General features: G+C 39.5%; 2 protein-coding genes across 4 annotated transcripts; one reads left to right on the forward strand and one right to left on the reverse strand.

Annotated features, from left to right (window-relative positions):
- Nucleotides 1-1601: 1601 nt before the first annotated feature.
- On the forward strand, nucleotides 1602-10030 carry rrm1 (ribonucleotide reductase M1 polypeptide). Of its 3 annotated transcripts, none has more exons than XM_081719508.1 (20): nucleotides 1602-1758; nucleotides 2826-2914; nucleotides 3063-3240; nucleotides 3344-3444; nucleotides 3549-3608; nucleotides 3720-3759; nucleotides 3866-4028; nucleotides 4361-4502; nucleotides 4591-4674; nucleotides 4835-4996; nucleotides 5272-5351; nucleotides 5542-5743; nucleotides 5930-6079; nucleotides 6212-6433; nucleotides 6860-6936; nucleotides 7049-7184; nucleotides 7339-7434; nucleotides 8010-8198; nucleotides 8311-8451; nucleotides 9575-10030. In XM_081719508.1, the coding sequence occupies exons 1-20, from the start codon at nucleotides 1686-1688 to the stop codon at nucleotides 9689-9691; spliced, it is 2502 nt and encodes an 833-aa protein (XP_081575634.1). In that variant the 5' UTR covers nucleotides 1602-1685; the 3' UTR covers nucleotides 9692-10030. The 3 variants fall into 3 exon arrangements, with proteins under 3 accessions (XP_081575634.1, XP_026860346.2, XP_081575635.1); XM_081719509.1 differs by lacking the exon at nucleotides 1602-1758 and adding an exon at nucleotides 1859-2692; XM_027004545.3 differs by lacking the exon at nucleotides 9575-10030 and having other exon boundaries at nucleotides 8311-9214.
- Nucleotides 9704-20818, reverse strand: LOC113575158 (short transient receptor potential channel 2-like). Its single transcript, XM_081719022.1, has 23 exons — nucleotides 20649-20818; nucleotides 20229-20370; nucleotides 19485-19640; nucleotides 18979-19151; nucleotides 18643-18722; nucleotides 18271-18425; nucleotides 18136-18199; nucleotides 17124-17344; nucleotides 16766-16999; nucleotides 15627-15670; nucleotides 14326-15018; nucleotides 13930-14139; nucleotides 13573-13737; nucleotides 12924-13098; nucleotides 12575-12775; nucleotides 12233-12395; nucleotides 11965-12057; nucleotides 11660-11852; nucleotides 11378-11505; nucleotides 11220-11292; nucleotides 10148-10271; nucleotides 9816-9998; nucleotides 9704-9726 (listed from the first exon to the last, which is right to left on the reverse strand). The coding sequence occupies exons 1-23, from the start codon at nucleotides 20691-20693 to the stop codon at nucleotides 9704-9706; spliced, it is 3738 nt and encodes a 1245-aa protein (XP_081575148.1). The 5' UTR covers nucleotides 20694-20818.
- Between the last annotated feature and the right edge of the window lie 1424 nt (nucleotides 20819-22242).

The following is a 22242-nucleotide window of genomic DNA, read 5'->3' on the forward strand; positions in this document are numbered from 1 at the left end:
TGTGCAAGTGTTTCATAGTTATAAGCAAGTGTTTCATAGGTATGTGCAAGTGTTTTATAGATATACACAAGTGTTTCATAGGTATGCGCAAGTGTTTCATAGGTATGTGCAAGTGTTTTATAGATATGCACAAGTGTTTCATAGGTATGCGCAAGTCTTTCATAGGTATGTGCATGTATCACAGGTATGCACAAGTGTTTCATAGGTATGCGCAAGTGTTTCATAGGTATGCGCAAGTGCTTCATAGATATGCACAAGTGTTTCATAGATATGCCCAAGTGTTTCATTGATATGTGCTAGTGTTTCATAAGTATGCGCAAATGTTTCATAGATATGTACAAGTGTTTCATAGATATGCGCAAGTGTTTCATAGGTATGTGCTAGTGTTTCATAGGTATGCGCAAGTGTTTCATAGGTATGCGCAAGTGTTTCATAGGTATGCGCAAGTGCTTCATAGATATGCACGAGTGTTTCATAGATATGCCCAAGTGTTTCATAGATATGTGCTAGTGTTTCATAAGTATGCGCAAGTGTTTCATAGATATGTGCAAGTGTTTCATAGGTATGCGCAAGTGTTTCATAAGTATGCGCAAGTGTTTCATAGGTATGTGCTAGTGTTTCATAGATATATGCAAGTGTTTTATCGGTGTGTGCAAGTGTTTCATAGATATGCATAAGTATTTTATGGGTGTCTGCGAGTGTTTCATAGATATACGCAAGTGTTTCATAGGTATGTGCTAGTGTTTCATAGGTATGCGCAAGTATTTCATAGATATGTGCAAGTGTTTCATAGGTATGCGCAAGTGTTTCATAGGTATGTGCATGTATCACAGGTATGCACAAGTGTTTCATAGGTATGCGCAAGTGTTTCATAGATATGCCCAAGTGTTTCATAGGTATGTGCTAGTGTTTCATAGGTATGCGCAAGTATTTCATAGATATGTGCAAGTGTTTCATAGGTATGCGCAAGTGTTTCATAGGTATGTGCATGTATCACAGGTATGCACAAGTGTTTCATAGGTATGCGCAAGTGTTTCATAGATATGCCCAAGTGTTTCATAGATATGTGCTAGTGTTTCATAAGTATGTGCAAGTGTTTCATAGATATGTGCAAGTGTTTCATAAGTATGCACAAGTGTTTCATAAGTATGCGCAAGTGTTTCATAGGTATGTGCTAGTGTTTCATAAATATATGCAAGTGTTTTATCGGTGTGTGCAAGTGTTTCATAGGTATGCGCAAGTGTTTCATAGATATGCATAAGTATTTTATGGGTGTGTGAGAGTGTTTCATAGATATGCGCAAGTGTTTCATAGGTATGTGCTAGTGTTTTATAGATATGCACAAGTGTTTCATAGGTATGCGCAAGTGTTTCATAGGTATGTGCAAGTGTTTCATAGATATGCACAATTATTTTATGGGTGTGTGCGAGTGTTTCATAGATATGCGCAAGTGTTTCATAGGTATGCGCAAGTGTTTCATAGGTATGTGTAAGTGTTTCATAGGTATGTGCAAGTAGTGTGCGTGTGTGCAAGTGTTTCACTGATTTCACCCTAAACGGCTCCATAGATTTCAACCTAAACGGCCACCATAGACAACCCTCAGTTCTCGCACGTCATTTCCGGTCTTTCTGGCGCGATTTGAAGTTTTTCGAGCTTTATTTCCTACTTCAGCTGGTCAAGAGTTGATGCCAGACCTCAGTTCTGATTCTAGAATTTGTTTTGCACTTTTCTTCAAAAATATGCACGTGATCAAGCGAGGTGAGTTTTTTTTAGCCAGCCACGCCTCTTGTATGGTAAATGCATTTCTGATTAGTAAGGTTTCAGTTCTTTAGTTAGCTATTTGTTGCTAAATATGTTGAAAATATCTTACTAACGGACTAACTAGCTAGCAGATAATATTAACGTATCGTGAAACCATTGAGTGAAAATTAGCTGCCATGGCTTTGGAAATTGGCTGACGCTATCTAACCTAATGGTCAATCTAGCCAAGTCTAATTTGTACCATTATTTTGCTGGCTAACGGTTTTTCCAATGTTGCTAAGATGGCTAACATGGATATATTCTTATCGCTAGATAGCTATCGGGAGCAACCAGATGTTTTGTTTTTGTACAATTGAGAAAAGAGGAGTAGAATATTATATCAGCTGGCTGGCCAAGTTAACTAAAAGGTAGAAAGCATCAAACCACGAAACTGAAGACGGCTCTTAGTTTTTGACTAATTGCATAGGTTAGCTAACCGCTAGCTGGGTTAGCTAACTAGCTAGCTATTTTATAAATAAGTACTGTAATTTTCGCAACATTTTGGCCATCTACCAGAAAGCGCATTTAAGTTAAAGGTAGTTATCTAACCTAACGAATTAGCAAATTTCCGAATCATATGTTGCCATCACCGCTTTTTGGATTTATTTGTTTAACTTACTAACTAGCTAACCTAACTACCTTATTCTATTGTCACTTTTGTTGGCGCCAAATGGCCTGTGGCGATTTGTAAAGAACACTAGCTAGCCATCTGCTAATGCTAGTTAACGTTTACATAGACTTATCCTAATTATTTTTTTAGTTCAATATTCTCTTCATATAAATATTTATTAGAACTGAGTTAAACCAGTTTCCATATTGTCTTTCTTATGGACAAAGGCTATTCATGGGTTAGACATTAAACTCGTTGCTTCTTAACCAATGCATTTCGAATGTGAGTAATTTTCAGACTAAACAGCTGTCAAAGCTGTGTGGTGCTCTCTGATATGTTCTCTCTTGTTTGGCCAACAGCAAGCAAGCTTAAGGCATTTAAACTACATAGTAACCAGTGTTTTCTATTTTTGCAGATGGACGCCAGGAGCGTGTTATGTTTGATAAAATCACCTCACGTATTCAGAAGCTCTGCTATGGACTTAATGCTGAATTTGTTGATCCTGTGTGTATAAATTTTTTATGGCCCTTCCCCTTGTATGATTAGTAAACAATCCTTTGCATCTTTTTAAAAAGAATTTTTTTAATTTTACTACTTTTGTGACTTGAATGATATATTGCTAAACATTTGCATCATGTTTCTATGTTCACAGACTCAGATCACCATGAAGGTTATCCAGGGCCTGTACAGCGGTGTGACTACTGTTGAGCTGGACACACTAGCTGCAGAGACTGCAGCCACTCTCACCACCAAACACCCTGACTATGCCATCCTGGCAGCCCGCATTGCAGTCTCCAACCTGCACAAGGAGACCAAAAAGGTCTTCAGTGGTAAGTAATCATGTATGGAATGTATGCTTTCCTTGTGCATCTCCTGAGCATATTTGAAGGGCTACTTGAGAGCTTGTCTGTGTTTTTCTTACACTAATTTCAGATGTTATGGAGGACCTTTATAACTATGTTAATCCATTGAATAAATGGCACTCACCTATGATCTCCAAAGAGACCCTTGACGTAGTCTTGGAAAATAAGGATGTAAGAGAACTGACACATTTCTTTTCCTACATTCTGCTTGTGTAGTATTGTCTAAAACTATTATACTAAATTTTTTGGTTATACCCTCTTTCTCCTCTTAACAGCGCCTCAATTCAGCCATCATCTATGACAGGGATTTCTCGTACAATTTCTTTGGCTTCAAGGTAGTTTTAAGTCTCATAAGAACACTTGGTGTATGGTTGATAACCACAGACCACTATGACAGTTGTAAACAAATTGCCTTGCTACTACTGTACATTTCTATATTTTTCTAGACTTTGGAACGGTCATATTTGCTTAAGATAAATGGAAAAGGTATGATTTACAATTAAGGTATTCAAGCTATTTCTGGATGTTTCTGATTTTAAGCAGCAAAGAGTGTGAAATGGAATTCACTCTGGTTTTCCATGTCTGTGTACAGTCGCAGAGAGGCCTCAGCACATGCTAATGAGAGTAGCAGTTGGGATCCATAAGGAGGATATTGCTGCTGCCATTGAGACCTACAACCTGCTATCTGAGAAGTGGTTCACTCATGCCTCACCTACGCTCTTTAATGCCGGTACCAACAGGCCTCAGCTCTCCAGGTACATAACAGAGGGAGACATGTTGCATTTCAGAATTCAGACATGAGGGGGCAGTTTGGCATCGGAAGCAAGCATTAAACCCAGTGTACTTGGTAGGCAGTTGCTCTCTATCAGGTGTTTATATATGATTCTTGAAAACACCATTAATTGTACTCAATAAGGTGATTAGTTTACCAGATGGTATGCCAGAGTGTTAGCATGTGTGTGTCTATAATGTATTTATTTGCTAGGGATGCAACTTCTTACTGATAAAAATTTAACCAAATGTTTGCATAATTACTGATTTGTCATAAAAAATTACCTGGTTTTATGAATGTATTTGATATCTGCAGCTGTTTTTTGCTGGCTATGCGTGATGACAGCATTGAAGGGATCTATGACACACTGAAACAATGTGCCCTTATCTCAAAATCTGCTGGAGGCATCGGTGTGGCAGTGAGCTGCATTAGAGCCACGGGCAGTTACATTGCAGGAGTAAGCCTTTCAAATTCATCTAATTACAGCCCAAATCGATTTATCACAGAAGTGAGGAAATCAAAACTAACATTTATCCGTTTATCAGACAAATGGCAATTCAAATGGACTGGTTCCTATGCTCCGTGTGTACAACAACACAGCACGCTATGTTGACCAGGGAGGAAACAAGGTAAGACTAGACACTAGAGAGCGTGTGTGCGTGCGTGCATACGTACCTACCGACTATTGTTTATGGAATGTGGTGCACACTTCAACATGTATTGTCTTCAACATTCACATTGATCTTCTGATATTAACCATATCTCATACCTGATTGACATCAATTTCAGAGGCCTGGAGCGTTCGCCATGTACCTGGAGCCCTGGCACTTTGACATCTTTGACTTCCTGGAGCTGAAGAAGAACACTGGTAAAGAAGAGCAGAGGGCCAGAGATCTGTTCTATGCCCTCTGGATCCCTGACCTCTTCATGAAGAGAGTGGAGACCAATGCGGTAGGCACAGCATATCAGAGAAGAGCTGTATTACTGCTTATCTTGACACAAGAAATGGGGGAGACGCAGCATTTATAGGAGTCTAGTTAACGCTAATGATCCCAGAATTTTTTTTTTCTTTTCCCCCATTGGGGGGGGGGTTGTGCTCTATTAGTAGCAAAGTACATCAGTAATCCTGCTCAGAGATGCTTTTTGAGAACCGGTTCAGGTCCTAATATGCCCCCTGCCCTTTCCAGTGTATAATAATAATTTTGTACTATTAATTGTGTTTTCAGGACTGGTCTCTCATGTGTCCAAATGACTGTCCCGGGTTAAATGAATGCTGGGGAGAAGAGTTTGAAAAACTGTACACGAGGTAAAAGATGATGTACACTCTTGCATGTGTAAAGCAGGAATGACCTTGTTTTAGTTTGTGTCTTAAGGTTACATCACATTTTAATTTGAACATAATTTAAAAAAAATCTTTTCAGCTCATCTTTTAAATTTTACACATCTCTTTTACACAAGCTGTCTTTTGATCTGAATGAATGCTTGCATCACTGTAGGTATGAGCAGGATGGCAGGGCGAAGCGAGTGGTGAAGGCCCAGCAGTTGTGGTACACCATCATTGAGTCTCAGACAGAGACTGGCACTCCCTACATGCTCTATAAAGATGCCTGCAATCGGAAGAGCAACCAGCAGAATCTGGGCACCATCAAATGTAGCAACCTTTGCACAGAAGTCATAGAGTATACCAGCAAAGATGAGGTTCATATATTCCACATTATTTAATAGAGTAATGTCAGAATGGTTAAATGTTGTCAGTGGATACCTTATGAGCAAAAGGAAAATAGTCCATAGGCTTGAGATTTTGCAGGGTTTTTTCTTGTATAAACCCCTTTTTAAAATGTATGTATTTATAAAATCTAAAATATTCTTGTTTTATATTTTTAGGTGGCTGTGTGCAACCTTGCATCCATTGCTCTCAACATGTACGTCACACCTGAGAGAACCTATGATTTCCAAAAATTGGCATCTGTCACAAAGGTTATTGTTAGGAACTTGAACAAAATCATTGACATAAATTTTTACCCTGTCCCAGAGGTGAGTTGGTTTTTCATTTTTAGTTTTGTTGTGGAATATTTCCTACAATTTGCAGTTGTAGAAAATATTTTATGATTGATTATGATTGTGATTCTCTCTCTTCCCCCCCCCCCCCCCCCCCCCCGAAAAAAGGCAGAGAAATCTAACAAGCGTCACAGGCCCATTGGCATAGGAGTACAGGGTCTGGCTGATGCTTTTATCCTCATGCGTTTCCCCTTTGAAAGTGCAGAAGCTCAGCTGCTCAACACGCAAATCTTTGAAACAATCTACTATGCTGCCATGGAATCCAGCTGTGAGCTGGCTGCTGAGCATGGCCCATATGAGACCTACGTTGGCTCTCCTGTCAGCAAGGGTGTAAGTGTCCAAACCACAGCACAGCTCAATAGGCTTTGCGATTTAATCTAGATCAGCTTCAGGTGTAACGTCAATGCTGACCACAAAATCCTGCTGTCTCAATTGCAATCTAGATCATTGGTCTGACAGGGCTTCACTTGAGCTTGTTGGGGCTTTAAGAGCAGAGGGCAGTGGTGGCTCAATGGTTAGGGTGCTTGGCTTGTGGTTGGGAGGTTGCTTATTCAAGCCCTGCTGCTGCCGAGTTGCCGCTGTTGGGTCCCTGAGCAAGACCCTTTATCCTCAGTTACTCCTGTCTAGGTTTGGGCTGCCTGGCTGTATCCTAGCCCACACCCGTTGCTGACATTGATGGCATGGCAGTCAGCAGTGGTATTCTGTACCTCTTTTATACTGTGCTTGTGTTTAAGAGCATGTTTTTGTTCTCGTCAGATCCTGCAATATGACATGTGGGACAGGACCCCAACAGACTTATGCGACTGGAAGGCCCTGAAGCAGAAGATTGCCAAGTAAGTCAGCCTTTTAGTAGAACTCTCCTTTCTGCTCTGTTCTGCCTCATCATGATTCGAGTGCATAAATGTCAGATGTGTCTGACTAACCAGGCTTTGGTTTTGTCTGCAGGCACGGCGTGCGCAACAGTCTGCTGATAGCCCCCATGCCCACTGCCTCCACAGCGCAGATTCTGGGTAACAATGAGTCCATAGAGCCTTACACAAGCAACATCTACACGCGCAGGGTACTGTCTGGAGAGTTTCAGGTAAGATTGTCACTTATGATTCTTTGATGAGACAAGTCCACTTTGTTCATCTTAATTGTGTATGTGTGTACAGCAGTCATTTTTTTAATGAAATGTGTTTAAATACTAAATCTACTGAAGTCATCGTATGTCCATCGTAATGTCCATCTTTCAGATTGTGAATCCTCACTTGCTGAAAGACCTCACAGAACGAGGACTGTGGAACGAAGACATGAAAAATCAGCTGATTGCTCATAATGGATCGATCCAGGTGAGTAAAGACTTTGTCAAATCAGAGGGTACACGAAATGGGCACCATTTATTTTACTTACCATGTCTCACTGAGTGCATTTACATGCACTTAGTAATGTTAATAATTTGATTTCGCCAGTTGTTTGATTATTCAAGTGGTCATGTAAACAGCTTGTCCCAACTACTTAGATCAAATTCTGGCCTAGAAATCAGATTAAGAAATCAGCAAAATAACTCAGTACTCTTATCCTGATTTCTTTTGGATTACTCAGTCTGAGCATGCTCACAAACCGTAACTGAATGGAGTGTAGCGCTGTCCTGGAAGTGTAGCAGAATTGAATGCAGAACCCGCTCAATAAAAAAAAAAACGCTGTTTCCATCTTTGCATCAGTATAGAGGATAGGCAGCATTTTGCACTATTAACCATTGAGTCCATGTTTACAAAATGCTGTAGCAGGACATTTGAAGTTTGTCACATTATTCTGTGAGACTTAGCAGGTTGCAAAGTAGAAATCCCATTATTGGCTTTCCCATTATCTTAATACCCAAGTGCATGTAAACGCAGTGATTTTCTTCATGGACTTCATTTTGCAGGGTATCCCCACAATCCCAGATGACCTGAAGGAGTTGTATAAGACTGTATGGGAGATCTCCCAGAAGGTGGTTATTAAGATGGCTGCTGACAGAGGAGCTTTCATTGACCAGAGCCAGTCCCTCAATATCCACATTGCTGAGCCCAACTATGGCAAGCTCACCAGCATGCACTTTTATGGTTGGAAGCAGGTGAGTCATGCAGTGTCAGTCTTGGTGTCTTTGTTTTCACTAAAGCTTTGAGTATGATGGTGGAATAAGTGAGCAAAACACGGTGTTAATGCTAGGGTAATTCTTTCAAAAGGGCCTCAAGACTGGCATGTACTACCTGCGGACAAAGCCAGCAGCCAACCCTATCCAGTTCACCCTCAACAAAGAGAAACTGAAGGAGAAGCAAGACACCAAGAGCAGAGAGGAGACCAAGGAGCGGAACAAAGCTGCAATGGTGTGCTCTCTGGATAATCGTGATGAGTGTCTGATGTGTGGCTCATAAAATTGTCTGTTTATAATTATATCTAAAATCTTCATAATTACTTCATATGGTTGGTTTGTTTGTACAGAAAATTAGCACTGAATAATGGTTATCAGTGATTTATTTACTTAATCTTACATTTTCCACACATTCAAGGTTAAATTCAGGCCATGTTAGACAGGTATGTTGGTAAAACCAGTGCATAGGTGTGCTGTAAAACAAATAAGGAAGCAAGCCTGTGCCATCCACCCACCCCCCCCCGACACATTTAATTAATCATAGAGGGATCCTTGTTGGGCTGGTCAGCTGTGTCACAAACAGCAGGTGTTGAGCAAGCTGTAACATGCACATGGGCCACAGGGACAATTACTGCTCTCACTCAGCTTGTAACTGCTTTTAGTTTACTCAGTAATTGCACTAATAATAAACAATGGAAGATTTTATACTAAGCATTAAGATGTTTATTAACCTAGACCAAATGTATGTCATACAAGTACAGTCATCTTATATTTTTACATTAACGGGACCTGTATTGAGCATGTTAATTTTAGCCTATGGTGCATAAAGGATGACACATTTAGTTGTTTAATTTATTGTAAAGGTGGAGGCTGGGCTACAGGACCTATTCTTATGAAAGCAAATGTACCACATTTTACAATACATTACAGAAATCATTCATGGTAGGTGTAAATTTATTTTATAGCAGCTATGTTTATAATAAATCTAGAAAGCCTAATCTGTCATTCAGGGTTGTTGGCAGAGGTCTAGTTCTTGAGAGCCAAAACCAGTATCATGAGAGCCATTGCTACTAGTGGGAGAAACTACCTTCTTGCCTTTAAAATTTGAAGTCTCGTTTTCATTTCTTTCCTCTATTCGTTTAGCCATAAAACTTACAATCCCAGTTCTCCCCTCAGTTACTACATTCACTCCAGGTGTGCTAAACTCCTCAGACTTACCTTCAGTAGCTCTCCCCTCCTCCATCTTCTTTGTCTCATCATCCTTCTCACAATCACCTGCATCCCTATCTGTATCTTGCTCAGTGTTCTTCATATCTACTGCTGAATGGTCATCACTGGTGATTTCTCCCTGTCCACAGCTCATGGTAACCTCAGTCTTTCCATCAATGACTCCCTCCTCATCCATGATCTCTGAGGATCCTCCTTCCTCAACCATTGCCTCATCCTCACCATCTCCTTCCACTTCCAAACCCTGATCTGTCTTTCCATTACACACATCCCCTGCATCTTTCTCCTCAACCATATCAGTGTTGGAATCAGGTTCTCGATGGTGTACATTGACTAGCAAAGGGCCTGTTCTACTCTCTGTTGAGATACTACTGTTAAAGCCTATGAAGTTGTTTTTGGCACCCCTAATGTACTTTCCAAGGATAGAGGAGGCACTTTTGCCTGACGGATCCACTCGGGCCTCTTCTATGTCTAACATTGTCTGGTGAATGTTCTTCATTTCAGTGTGAAGGCGGCCAACCACTTTACTTAGCTCTGTTATTCGATTTCCAACATCTGTAAATAAACGAACATCACCAACATATCCATATGGTAGCATTTTAAAACTAATTACAAAAAAGGTTTTTTATCCTTAAATCCACTACATAAACCCAAAGTAGGTAGGACTTTGATAATGAGAAGTAGAAATGACTTCTCTGCCATACCTTTGCGTTTTGTCTCTTCAAACTCTCTCCTGGCAGACTCAATATAGCGTTGTACCAGAGCCCGGATGACTTGCTGTTTGTATGACACCTTCTCATCTGTGCCACCGTTATTTATTTCATTTGACTGCAATAAGGAAAACAATGTCATAGCAAATAATGCGTGTATCCTGATACAAGATAATGAGACAAAACTCTAATTATTAAGATTATACACTATATGGACAAAACTATGTGGATACTCTTACTTACTGAGTTCAGGTGTTTCAGGTACACCCATTGTCAATAGTTGTATAAAGTCAAGCACAGCTATGCAATCTTCATAGACAAACATTGGCACTGTACTAAAGAGCTGTGACTTTAAATTTGGTAGTCATAGGATGCCACATTTGCCACAAACCTATTTTCCCCCCCTTTTTCATTTAAAAAAAAAAACATTCTGCACTGATAGATGTGCCTTAGTCAACAGTAAGTAATTATTGTGAAAAGGAAGCATTTTGTAGCAACAACAGTTTATCTGTAAAGCAGTAGAACACAAACCAATAACAGGTCCAGGCTTCATTGTTTGATTGTCTGATGGGCAAGTCTGGGTTGAGCAGATACCCAGAGATGTGTTGTAATGCATATGGTCAACAGTAATGGTCTGGGTCTGTTTTTCAGCATTTGAACTAGGCCCCTAAGTTCCAATGAGGGCTAATTTTAATTATTCTAATAACTATATTAATCCTTGTTTTGGAATGGGATTGCTAAGCAACTTTTATTTATATATATATATATATATATATATATATATATATATATATATATATATATATTTATTTATTTATTTATTTATGTATTTATTTTTTTTTATTAGTGTCCTTAGTAAACAGTGGATAGATTAAATACAGTTCATAAAATGTAGAGGTCTGCTCCAAACTAAATAATGGATATTATAGTATACACAGTAATTTGCATTTAGATCCATATATCTGTTCATGGGTATGCAAAAAAGAAACGAGAAGTTTAAAGGTCAAGTAAACATTTTAAACATATATCTATGGAGTTGACTCAAAGGGAATGAATATAAACTCACCATAGTGACAATGGGCGGATACTCTGGAGTTGAACTAAAATTGCAACAGCAGCAGATTCTTCTGAAAATTGCTCTGGAAATAACATGTAAATCAGAACTCCAAGAACATTGTGCTTTGCCTTGTTACATGATATAGTAACAGAGACTAATAATGTTACCGGATGATGTAAAAAACAGCCTTTGGTGATGGAATGATGTTGAAAGGGACAGGCATAGTGAGTCCCTCTCTGAAGTAGCTTAAATAAAGCTTGGAGCGTGCGAATTTCCACTCAACATCAGCATCGTCCTTCCACCAAAGAAACAAAAAACAAAGAGAAAGAAAAAAGAGCAGATAAGTCCAAACTCTCAAGACTATAACATTGCTTCTTATTCATATTTGGAACGCATAACATTATTCCATTGAAAAAGCGAATCAAAAAGACCTCACTCAGCAAGCTTACCTCAATCTTCTGAAAAGAGTTTGTGATCATGGCAATGAGCATGTTGAGCAGCACAATGACAATGAGAAGTGTAAAGATCCCATATAAGATTCTGCCCACAAACTGAGCCACAACATAGTCGGGTATATCCACATATTCCTTGTTGACCACGCCAAACATGGTCCAGAACAGAAATTGGAAAGTCTCATTAAACCTAGAAAGTGATGTGTGTTGCATTTAATTACAACCTGTGGTGCAAATTCTGTACCTGATGCCAACAATATTATATATTTATTGACTATTGGCAGATTGTGAAAACATCAAACCTTCCAAGATAAGGAGAGATGACATAAGGAACGTAGATATTATTAATGCCACATAGAAAGGCTGTGCCAATAATCATCAAGATAAACAAGAACCTGGAAAGAGAATATCCAAGTCAGCAAGCAAGGAAGAGACTGAAAACCTGTTTTTGCTAAATAAATACAGAGAGCATTAAAAACACAAGCACTTAAAACATTGCTCAGTTCACTGTTTTCTTCCCCATCACTGAAGACAACACTCCAATTTGCTCAGCACTGTCTTCTTGTACACCTTATCATGTCGTCAATCATCTTCCCGATGGAGATCTGCAGGGTTCCCAAAGACTCTTGTGCAGGTAGGATGTAGGCAAGGCGTGTGAAACTCAGCATGCTGGTCACGGCAAAGAGCACTTCAGCTATCAGCTGAGGGTCCTCCTGTTGCCAGTCCCCACGCACTGTGGAGACATGGGCTATTAAATAGATATACACAAGGGAAAACTGCTTGAGATGATGTTTTGGCAATGAGAAATGGATTCCAAGTCTTCTTTTTTTGCCCCTAAATGGGAGAGTACAAGTGAGAAAGTCCTGAAGTACTAAGGTTTGAATAAATTGAGATGATTGACTGATTTCTCACTTGTCTGGGTAAAGTAGATGCACTCTGCTTGACTTTCAGGTGACTGGCACAGGAAATAGCCTTTCAGCATGATAACCACACGCAGGGTGAAAGAGGCCAAATACATGCTGAGCATCATAATATCCAGACAGTTCCACAGGTCCAGGAAGTAGCTTCGCACACCCTCAATCCAGACCTCCTTACACTCAAACCAAAAGAACCCTGAAAATATATGATGCACTGTCCTGCATGTAATGGTCATGACTTTTACACTACAGCTGAAATGGTTATATGGTGTATTCAGTTATTAGACATTCAACACTTCTAATGAAGGAAAAGTGTGTGTCATGTGGTAAAGAAATACACCTACCAGCCACCCACACCATGTGGAAAGAGTTGTGTAAGATGTTCTGTTGCCTGGATGCAAATGAATCCCGATACATCTCCATGGTAATGGACTCCCCTAACAAAATGATGAGAAACCACAAATAGGAGGCAGAGTGCAGGAGAAATTTGATCACTGGAATTTTCAAAGTTTTCCCCACCTAAAAGAAAAACATTCATCATGAGTGACATGTATATCAGTTATTAAAATGTCAATATTAACATTTAGAAATCACAAACTAACTTTTAGAAATTTTGTGTACACAGATGAGGCTCAGAGGAGAGATCTGTAAACTTCTTTTCTAAGTCTATACTTATTTGCAGTGTTATTTTTGCTATAAATTCAGAGCAATTTTCCCCTAGTTTAGCTTTTGCCATTTCAGCAAAATGAAAAATTACTTATGAACTGGTAATTCAGATATCTAATTCCACCACCATATTTGTGTCATCCTCCTTCTTACTATCGCACTTTTCACTGTCTGTGCATTCCTCAGTGAGCTTCATATTTACAAGTTAACATCACTGTCTAGTTCTACCTGTGCACAGTTCATGTTACCACTTTCAGCAGTATCCCCCTTCACTCAGATCTCAAACAATGTCACTAAAACCAGTTTGTATGAACAGGACATATATACCTTTGATTTTGGGGCAATCCAGTAGATGAGGCAGAGGAAGGGCATGGTGAGGAAAATCCCCACAGATACCAAGAGTTTCCAAGCCAGTGTGCTCCCTCTCCAGCCTGACAAATTTCCACACCAGATAGAGGAAAGCACCTGCTGGCAGATTGGGTGGGCTACAAACTGAACATATATGTAGTGGTTAAACCCCATGCAAAAATATTTAATGCACAATGATGCTATGAGCATTTAACAAAGGCATGCAAAACAGCAACTTAGTAACTTAGTTTGTGCTCATAATCTTAAGTATTATTTTCACTATCTCAATCCTTAACATGTGAGGATGTTATGGAGAACCTTGGGGGAAAGACTTGCCTGCTTCTGGTTGTAGTTGACAGCGAGTCGTAAGCGACTCAAGTTCGGTATGCCTTCCTCAAATGTCTGTTTGTCAAACTCATCTTCACTGCTGTCATCCTCAAACCCACAGTTATTCAGAATGGTGGTGACCTCACTTTGATTTCGGCACATTCCAAGCAATTCCACAGCAAACTCCTGACACAGCTCCTCAAGGGCAAGGTACTGGGGCTGAAAGAGGTTATTCATCATGCCTCATAAATAATTAGCACAATGCAAAAATTTTAGATCTGTAATGCATTTAAAAATGCATCAACAGCACTGGGGGATAAAAATAACTAGACATTTAGGTTCTGAACTGTACTAAGACATATCTGAATGCCTTCTCTATAAATACATTTCACAGCCCTGTCTGACCTTGAACTCAGGCTCCTTCTTGGAGAGTCTGCGAAGGTCTCGGCTTAGATGAAAGGCACCAAGCATGGCATCCTCAGAGGTGATGGACAGGTAGGCCCGGCTAGCCAAGCCACGGTAGGTGTTAATGCGTGACAGTGAGAACTTCAGCAGGTCATACTGGCGGCCATTCCGGCACTCCAGGCACGCACATGAGACCTTGTGTGGCCAAGGGATGACATGGCCCTTCTGCGTGAGCATGTTGACTATGTCATACAGGTCTTTCTGGCAAGCCAGCGTCAGTGGTGTGACCCCGGGTGCAAACTGAGAGTCATCAATGGAATGGTCAAAAATAGCCTGAGAGAAGGAACGCACATCCATTTTGTTTCCTTTCTCTTGATCCAGTCGGTCGAGGAGGCGCTTCACGATGAATGGTTGATTGGTGTCCACTGCCACAAGCAGAGCCTCGTGGATCTGTCGGAAATCAAACTTGACTCCCTGAAGCAGAGTGTCCATTGTGTCCTCATTGCCCAGTCTGATAGAGAGGTTCAGTGCTTCTCTCCACTGCCTGTCTTCTGACTCGTCCAGCTGACGGATGATACCATCACCCGTCTTCAGCAGGCTACGGACATTGGACATGTTCCCCTTGTGGATGGCATTGATGAGCTCTGGTGGGAAGTGCATTTTTTTGTTCACAATCTCTCGCCATTGGTCCGCCTGTAAGATAGATAATGACAATTACGTTGCCAAAACCCAACCACCAAAATAACTTACATTAGTGTATATTTAATGTTTTATAAGGAGGTGAGACTTTAGATCATGTTAAAGATTCTGTTGTAGTTTTTGTTTCACAATAAAAAAAACACATTCGGCACATTTAAAAACACACACACAAAAAAAGGAAAAAGCATCAAAAATATTAAAACTCCCTTGTTATCCCTTGTAACAATAAACCATTTAGACACAGAGGTGTTCTGATCTTAAGGTTAATTCGACTTAGTCTCAACAGGTTTCATTAGACACGTAGTTTTAAAAAACAAGAAAAAAAAAAGTATAACTCTTCAGATTCTGTATCACATGTGAATCCCACTCAGCCTCAATAGCCCCTTCACCCCAAATTAAAGTAAGCATTACTTTAAAAATAAGCACTAAAAATAAGCACTACTTGGGAATAAGATGCAGAGGAAGCATCACATGACATACATATATACTGACTTATTTAACTTTATAGTAACGCTTCATTCACATCTACTATATATATATATATATATGACTTTCTATAAAACCACACATCCTACGTTATCTGACCACAAATTACATCTTACCGTGAGGTTTTCCATCATGTCAAAATACAGGAAAAATAAATAAACTTAACAAAAATATTACTTGAGAGCTGCTTAAAAAAAAAGAAAAAAAGAAAAATCAGGAAATCCACATTCAAGTTCCACCAGAAATTTCAAACACCAGCTAAAACAGAACCAGTCATTCCTGGAACACTCCGTAGTAGAACAGAATGATTGCGCGTGCTGCATTGGGATGACTGCAGCGGTTTACACAACAGAAGAGTTAACAGGTCAACACGCCTGAATGCGTAAATTCACCTTCAATTATCTCCTGAACTAAATAACAGCTCACAATTCCCAAAGGGCATGTCCAATTAAAAACGTAACACTGATAGTTTCACATCTCATGTCTCTCCATTAGTTTGTTTTTTTTTGCACATCTTTCCATCCTAAACCAGACCTGTCTACATTTACACCTCAATAGAACCACAAAATCTGTCTAAAATCAGCCTTATCTAACCACAGGAAAACAGAGCAGTATGTTTTTTTTTCTTCTTCAGTAAACACCAAAAAAGAGGGAACAGTTAAAACAGCAAGCAGCTATAACATTAGAATTGTGTATTTATTCGTTAGATTTGTCAACAACTGAGTACATAAATAGTATTTATACACTTAAACAGTATTTGAACCACATTCATAAAAAAAACCACCATACAATCTTGAGGCTATTCATGTGTAACTTATTTTCCACTGATATTCAATATATACAGTAAATGGCACAAAAAGGTAAGTTAAAACAGCAAGCAACTATAACATTATAATTATGTATTTACAACCAATGTTTTTTGTTTGTTACAGTTCTGTCAACATTTGAGTACATAACACAGAAACTTAAACAGGATTTAAACAACATTCATAAAAGCATCTTCTGAGGCTATTCTGATTTGCATCTTATATTCAATCCACTGGCCGGGACATAAGCTAGTCCCTCCATGATACCAAATATTGTCATTGGAAAGCATGGAGACAGCTGACAAATGATACCATCGCCTGTCTTCAGCAGGCTACGGACACTGGACATGTTCCCCTCTCCACTGCTCCACTGGTCATTACTTCATCAGCTACACAGAGCATGAACACTCTTGCACACACACAGCCTTCCTTCACCAGCCCACCTACTCAGTCCACCCATACAGTGTCACCACAAGTGCTGGCATGCTCCAGAATGCAGAATGTAGGGAATCGGAAGGAGCACACAGGACACGGCACTGTGAGCTCATCTCTGTTGATGTTAAGAGTTGGGGAAGTAGTCAGAGAGGTCATGATCTCTGTCTCTGTAGCATCCAAAAACCCAACTGGACTAGGATCCTGACAAGAAGCAGCATGGAGGGGCAAGTAGTCTTGGCTGAAAGACACTGCAAGGCATAGAGACACAAAGATAGAGGATTAGAAACAAAGAGATAGACATAAAAAGAGCAGACTGACATTCAGGGGAAAAAACACTTTAAAAATGAAAAGTGCACATGTGCACACCCTTACCTCCGCATAACGGACATATGGTCTCAGGAGACTCAGGACTGTTCTGTGCAGGTGACGTAGCTGGTATACTAGTTTTGATAGGGCTGTATTTAAATGACTTAATCTTGTTCCTGGTTCCAGGTCTGGTTGGTGTACCAGTTAAGATGGTTTTATGTGCAGCGTTCTCACTGACTGAAGATCTGGTCCTCTTTGGAGTAGAAACCATGATTGCTTGATTTTGCCTGAAAAACAGAGCATCTATGACATCCTGATGGCCTTCGATTATTATGATTATACAATGATAAATATGCATTTAAACAACAACAAACGAATGCTTCCTTTTAGAGAACAGATACTTAGAAATATACTGACATATTCTTTACATTTTTAACTGCAAACAGATCCAGACATTTTTTTTCAATCAAGGAAAAATAATGTTGCTAGCACATTGTCATGCAGTTGCCCCCATTTCGTAACTACAACTCACGGCTTCCCCAGCACAACTTCACCAGTTACTCATCAGATTATTAAATGTCACCTGTTTCTAATTATGGCAATACTATTTATTCCCTCCTGTTCCGTGTATTCTCTGAGAAGTATAGCCGCTATTCTATTGTGTGTACTGGGTGTTTCCCTGTGCATTTTCTGACTGCTTGTTACAGACCTGTTTTGTTTCCCCAGTGCTTTCTACTTCGCCTGCTCCTTTTGACTTGTTTTCCACCTTTGATTGTCTTCTTGTTTTACCCTGGACTGGTTCTTCTGTGATTTAGTTTATGCCCCTTGGATTTGCTTACCTAACTTTTTCCAAGAATCTGACTGGTTTGATAATGTCAGACGCATCCTATGCCTGTCATACAGTATGTATACATAACTGCTAAAAATGACAAATAGTACACTGTGACATAATAGCCACTGTAAAGGAACCTCTTCATTGCTTAAGTGTGAGGTGTGGTTTCATTAAGACCTATTTGTTTTTGTAAAGTTTTCAAAGTTTATGCAACTCAGTGGTTGTAAGCTCATGTCACACACATACCTTTTTAATGATCTTCTCCTATGCGCCTGAGTTGTGCTGGTTTTACTTCCAGTTGAAGGTGCCACTAAAACAAATAAATGCAGATTTTATCACTCTCAAATGTGCCTTTCTGAAATCCTCTGAAATAACTCTTACCAAATTGTGTGTTCTGGGACTTGGTTTCATCTTTAAAAGGATGGCTGGTTAAGGCATCAGGGGGGGCTCTTGTGATAGACTGGGTGGCTTTTAGCATGCGCTCTGCCCTGCTCAGACCCCCATGATTCCTCTGGGTCTCTCTTGGGGAGTCACCTCTGCGAGCGAGAGGGTGATTGAGAGAGAAATAGAAAGAGTGAGGAGAGTAAGATCCTTGTATGCTCTTCAGAAATGAACACCATGGCCAAGGATCATCACATAATAATAATAATAATAATAATAATAAATCTATTTATAGACAAATCTATTTATTATAATTTCAAGAACATTTTAGACTGCACTGTAATACTATCAATGCTATTTATAAATGCTCACCTCAGCTCTGAACCAAAGGTGTGTTGTACAGCAGGGCTGGAAAGCCACTCCCTTACAGACTGCATCTTATGTGGTATGCTCTGTTAAACCATTCAAAAGATTCAGATTTATAGACCCAAGCAACTCTCCCAGTATCAGCCTATAAAATCCCAGCAGTACAAATAAAATTGAGTGAGTGCCATCCCTGACACTTTTTAGAAAATACACTTTTCACTTCTTATTAAAAACAGCCAGTCCAGAACAGGCTAAACCACATCAGTCTGGACTTATTTCTGAAGATAAACCAACTGCAAGATCTTTGCACAGATATGAGTGCACATTCCTGCAGTCTGTCACCTGGATTTCAGCAGCCATGCCCTCCAGAGGGCCAGAAGCCTCATCACTGTACTGCTCAGCAGTACGAAGGCGCAGGAAGGACAGGCCAAACTGACAGCGCTTGTTGAAGGGCTGACTACAGGTGACCCGTAGCCTGTCCCAGCTCTCTTCTGCACCATTAGGCAAGAAGTCAGCTGACAGTGGACATAAAACAGAATTATTTTAGCTCCTACTGAATTTGTGATATATAAAAAACTAAATGCTCATTTTGTAACAGTCGGTACTCTATTGGCTGGTGAATGTATGTATAACGGATTACCTTAAAACGTTTAGTTTCTGTTCTATTAAATCTAGTCAAACTTAGGATATCCAAGCAGAACACGACACATTTACAAACCTATACTTAGTTTTTAATGTTTTTAACACCCAGAGGATGATGATTTCACATTTGTGGTGCCCACAGGCTCTAGAAGTTGTGAGTAACGTAATTAGATCTTGCCAGTGACTGTGGCAACATTATGTGGCACCTTTCTTGAACATTCGAACACCCTGCTTTCCTGTGCCACATCGTGCATCTGAGGGACTCATCAGGGTCGCATTGGGCAGCAGTGTGACATAAGGATGGTCTAATGGCCATGAAGAGCGGCCCACGTCTATTTGAATGAATGCAGAACCAAAGTTGCCTTAAAAGGGGAAAAAAAAATCAAAAGAGCAACAGTGAGTTAAATGCATAAAACACTTAAGCATGAAACATTACATATACAACAAATACACAATATGAACAGCGACAACATGTTTGGAAGACTGTAGGTTGGCAAAAGGAATCTCAAATAAATGTACTATGGTGCTAAAAACATGCTTAAGAAAGAAGCGTTTTGTGGCCATCAGGCTACAAAATATATTGCCTGCTGTCTGTTAGGCTACTGGTAATTAGTCTCTCCAGTATGGACAAAGGTTCATTCAGCTAACAACCCATTTATGTGGTGAATAATATAATATGGTGTGGTGACACAACATATTATGCATTCTCCACACTGGCAGTTTCGCGTTTGTAAACAAAATCAACTTCTGTTAGTCTTGAAGTCTCATCGGTTTATCTTTTACAGGTTATCTGGAGAAGTAGTACATTTTTTCCCTCATTGCCAAGTTTATTACGCATGAATTACACGAACCAAAGAGTGAATTATTTAAGGCCGTCACGGTGACTGTAAAAAAAACCCCAAAACCTTAGGACGCTAACTTTAAGATATTTCTATAGCTAAACCACTCACCAACGTCAATGTATCCGATGGTAGAAGCTCGTTCCAGCTGAAGGTCTACTTTAAGGACCCCGCTGCGGTCTAATGGACTACACAGCCACGGTCTGCTGTCTACAGTGGTGTCGCACAGATTGGCCACACAGCTCTTTAGATCCTGCAAAGACAATTTAATATCTTAACAAAAATAATAATAGTAGCTAACCTTTGTAGCTTTCTAACATTTTACCATTTTAGTAGCAATACTAGCTACGTGCCTAATTAGCTAATTAAAGCGATAGCAAAGGTTTACGTTAGTTCTGCAATGAAAAATCTGAGTTGGTTGCAGAACTCTATCTTAGCTAGCAAGCTAGCTATATGAGCTAACTAATAAGCCACCTAGCTCAATAAAATACTAGCATAGCTAGCTCCAACACTTTAATTTAGCTAGTTTACCTGGGACGTAAATGAGACAACATGTTTAATTCTGATAGGTGCCATAGCGAAAGCTGTCCACTTAGATAATAGAATGTACTCATAATAAGATAAAGAACTTTTAAGTAATTTATTCGAGGTATGTATAACCTTCGGTCCTGTCTCAACATTGCACACGTCGCGACAACATAATTTACCCGCCAATTGTTTGAGTTGGTTCTAAGCAAATCCCGCCTTTCCGTCTTGGTGTGCGTTATAAGCGCCCTCTAGCAGTGAAAAAGACAGCGGCATCTGAAATAATATGCAATGTAATCTCAGAATTCTCAATATAATTAGTTAACTATTTGACAATACAAACATTAATGGTTTGAAATGAAAACGTTTAACCATTTTGCCAGCACAGGACAAGCACAGCATTAGTGCTGTTCAGCATCACAGTATCATAAACTGAAAATTCAAGACAATTAGACTTGTGCAACATATAGGCCGACTTAAAACAGCATTCAGAATACCAAAGCCTATCTTTGATCATAACTTTAAATACCTCAAAATGTATTTCCTTACAAACCACAAATGCTATAATAAAATGTATAACTGCAAAACTTTGAAGATTTTATAAAATGCATATAATTTCAATTCACTTTTCTCATGATACAGGTGTGTACAGTATAACAAAATATACTTTAGGTGTTATACTACCGACACCTCAAGTGTAAAACATATAATAGCAGAATTTAAAAAAAAAAATAGTGCAGTATAGTCAAAACAATGTGTCACACTAAATGCAGGACATTAGGTAAGTAATACAGGACAAATTACATAAAATACACAGTTGAGAGACAGTTGGCATACAGGACATGGTTGAAAGACTGGTTTAAGGCTGTGGCATGGTTTAAGGCTGTGAACAAGTCTGTCATAATTATTAGGTCTGTTTTGGAATTCACAATGTTCAGGTATGTAAGCATGTCTGGGCCAAGAAAGAAGATCAGAAGATAATTTTTGTTTAATTTTATATTAACTAAGGTTTGTTAAAACCCTTTTCTGTCAATTACATTGCTTTTTTTGTCTTTTTGCTCACATTTCAGATTATACTTTTTCCTAACTGGATTTAAAAGTAGGCTGTCTCTTGAACTCCTAATTCTTCCTAATTCCTATCACATGTAGGTCTATGTAACACTCAGTAAACCCTACCACAAATCTTATAGGCTTATTATACAAAAAAACCCAAAAAAACCCCCCAAACCAACCAAACAAAACAAAAAAAAAAACAAAAAAAACCCCAAAAACAAAACACTATCTTTCTTGCCCATGAAACATGCAGCAGATTTCAGGAGTGTGGGAAGTGTACTGACATGCCTTTCACCCTGCTGTGCTGCAGCTGTCTCTTCTGAGTTCCACACATCCTGGCTTTGCTGCACATCTGCCATGTGGACTAGTATGCAGTGTAATCACACATCAGGATGCAGCTGTTAACTCTATGTATTCTCTTTGGGGAATTCCAAAACAAGCAGTACTGGGCATGGTTGTAGTACACCCACAAAACCCATAGTGCCAAACCACTCACTTTTTTCTCCAACAGCTATAGCTGGTTAATGATCATAGTCTGTCATGACTT

Source organism: Electrophorus electricus, chromosome 8, assembly GCF_041902795.1.
Source record: "Electrophorus electricus isolate QZ-2024a chromosome 8, ASM4190279v1, whole genome shotgun sequence".
NCBI classification, from domain to species: Eukaryota; Metazoa; Chordata; class Actinopteri; order Gymnotiformes; family Gymnotidae; genus Electrophorus; species Electrophorus electricus.

Excerpts from the sequence above, each read along its gene's own strand:
- LOC113575158 (XM_081719022.1), bottom strand. The coding sequence starts at position 20,693 with ATGGCACCTATCAGAATTAAACATGTTGTCTCATTTACGTCCCAG. Across the intron at positions 15,671-16,765 it reads TGACACTGTATGGGTGGACT|TTTATTTATTTTTCCTGTAT; the intron begins GAGTAGGTGGGC and ends ATTTTTGTTAAG. Across the intron at positions 9,999-10,147 it reads TGAAGAGACAAAACGCAAAG|ATGTTGGAAATCGAATAACA; the intron begins GTATGGCAGAGA and ends GTTTATTTACAG.
- rrm1 (XM_081719508.1), top strand. The coding sequence starts at position 1,686 with ATGCCAGACCTCAGTTCTGATTCTAGAATTTGTTTTGCACTTTTCTTC. Across the intron at positions 7,435-8,009 it reads CTCATAATGGATCGATCCAG|GGTATCCCCACAATCCCAGA; the intron begins GTGAGTAAAGAC and ends TTCATTTTGCAG. Across the intron at positions 8,452-9,574 it reads AGCGGAACAAAGCTGCAATG|CTCATGGTAACCTCAGTCTT; the intron begins GTGTGCTCTCTG and ends CCCTGTCCACAG.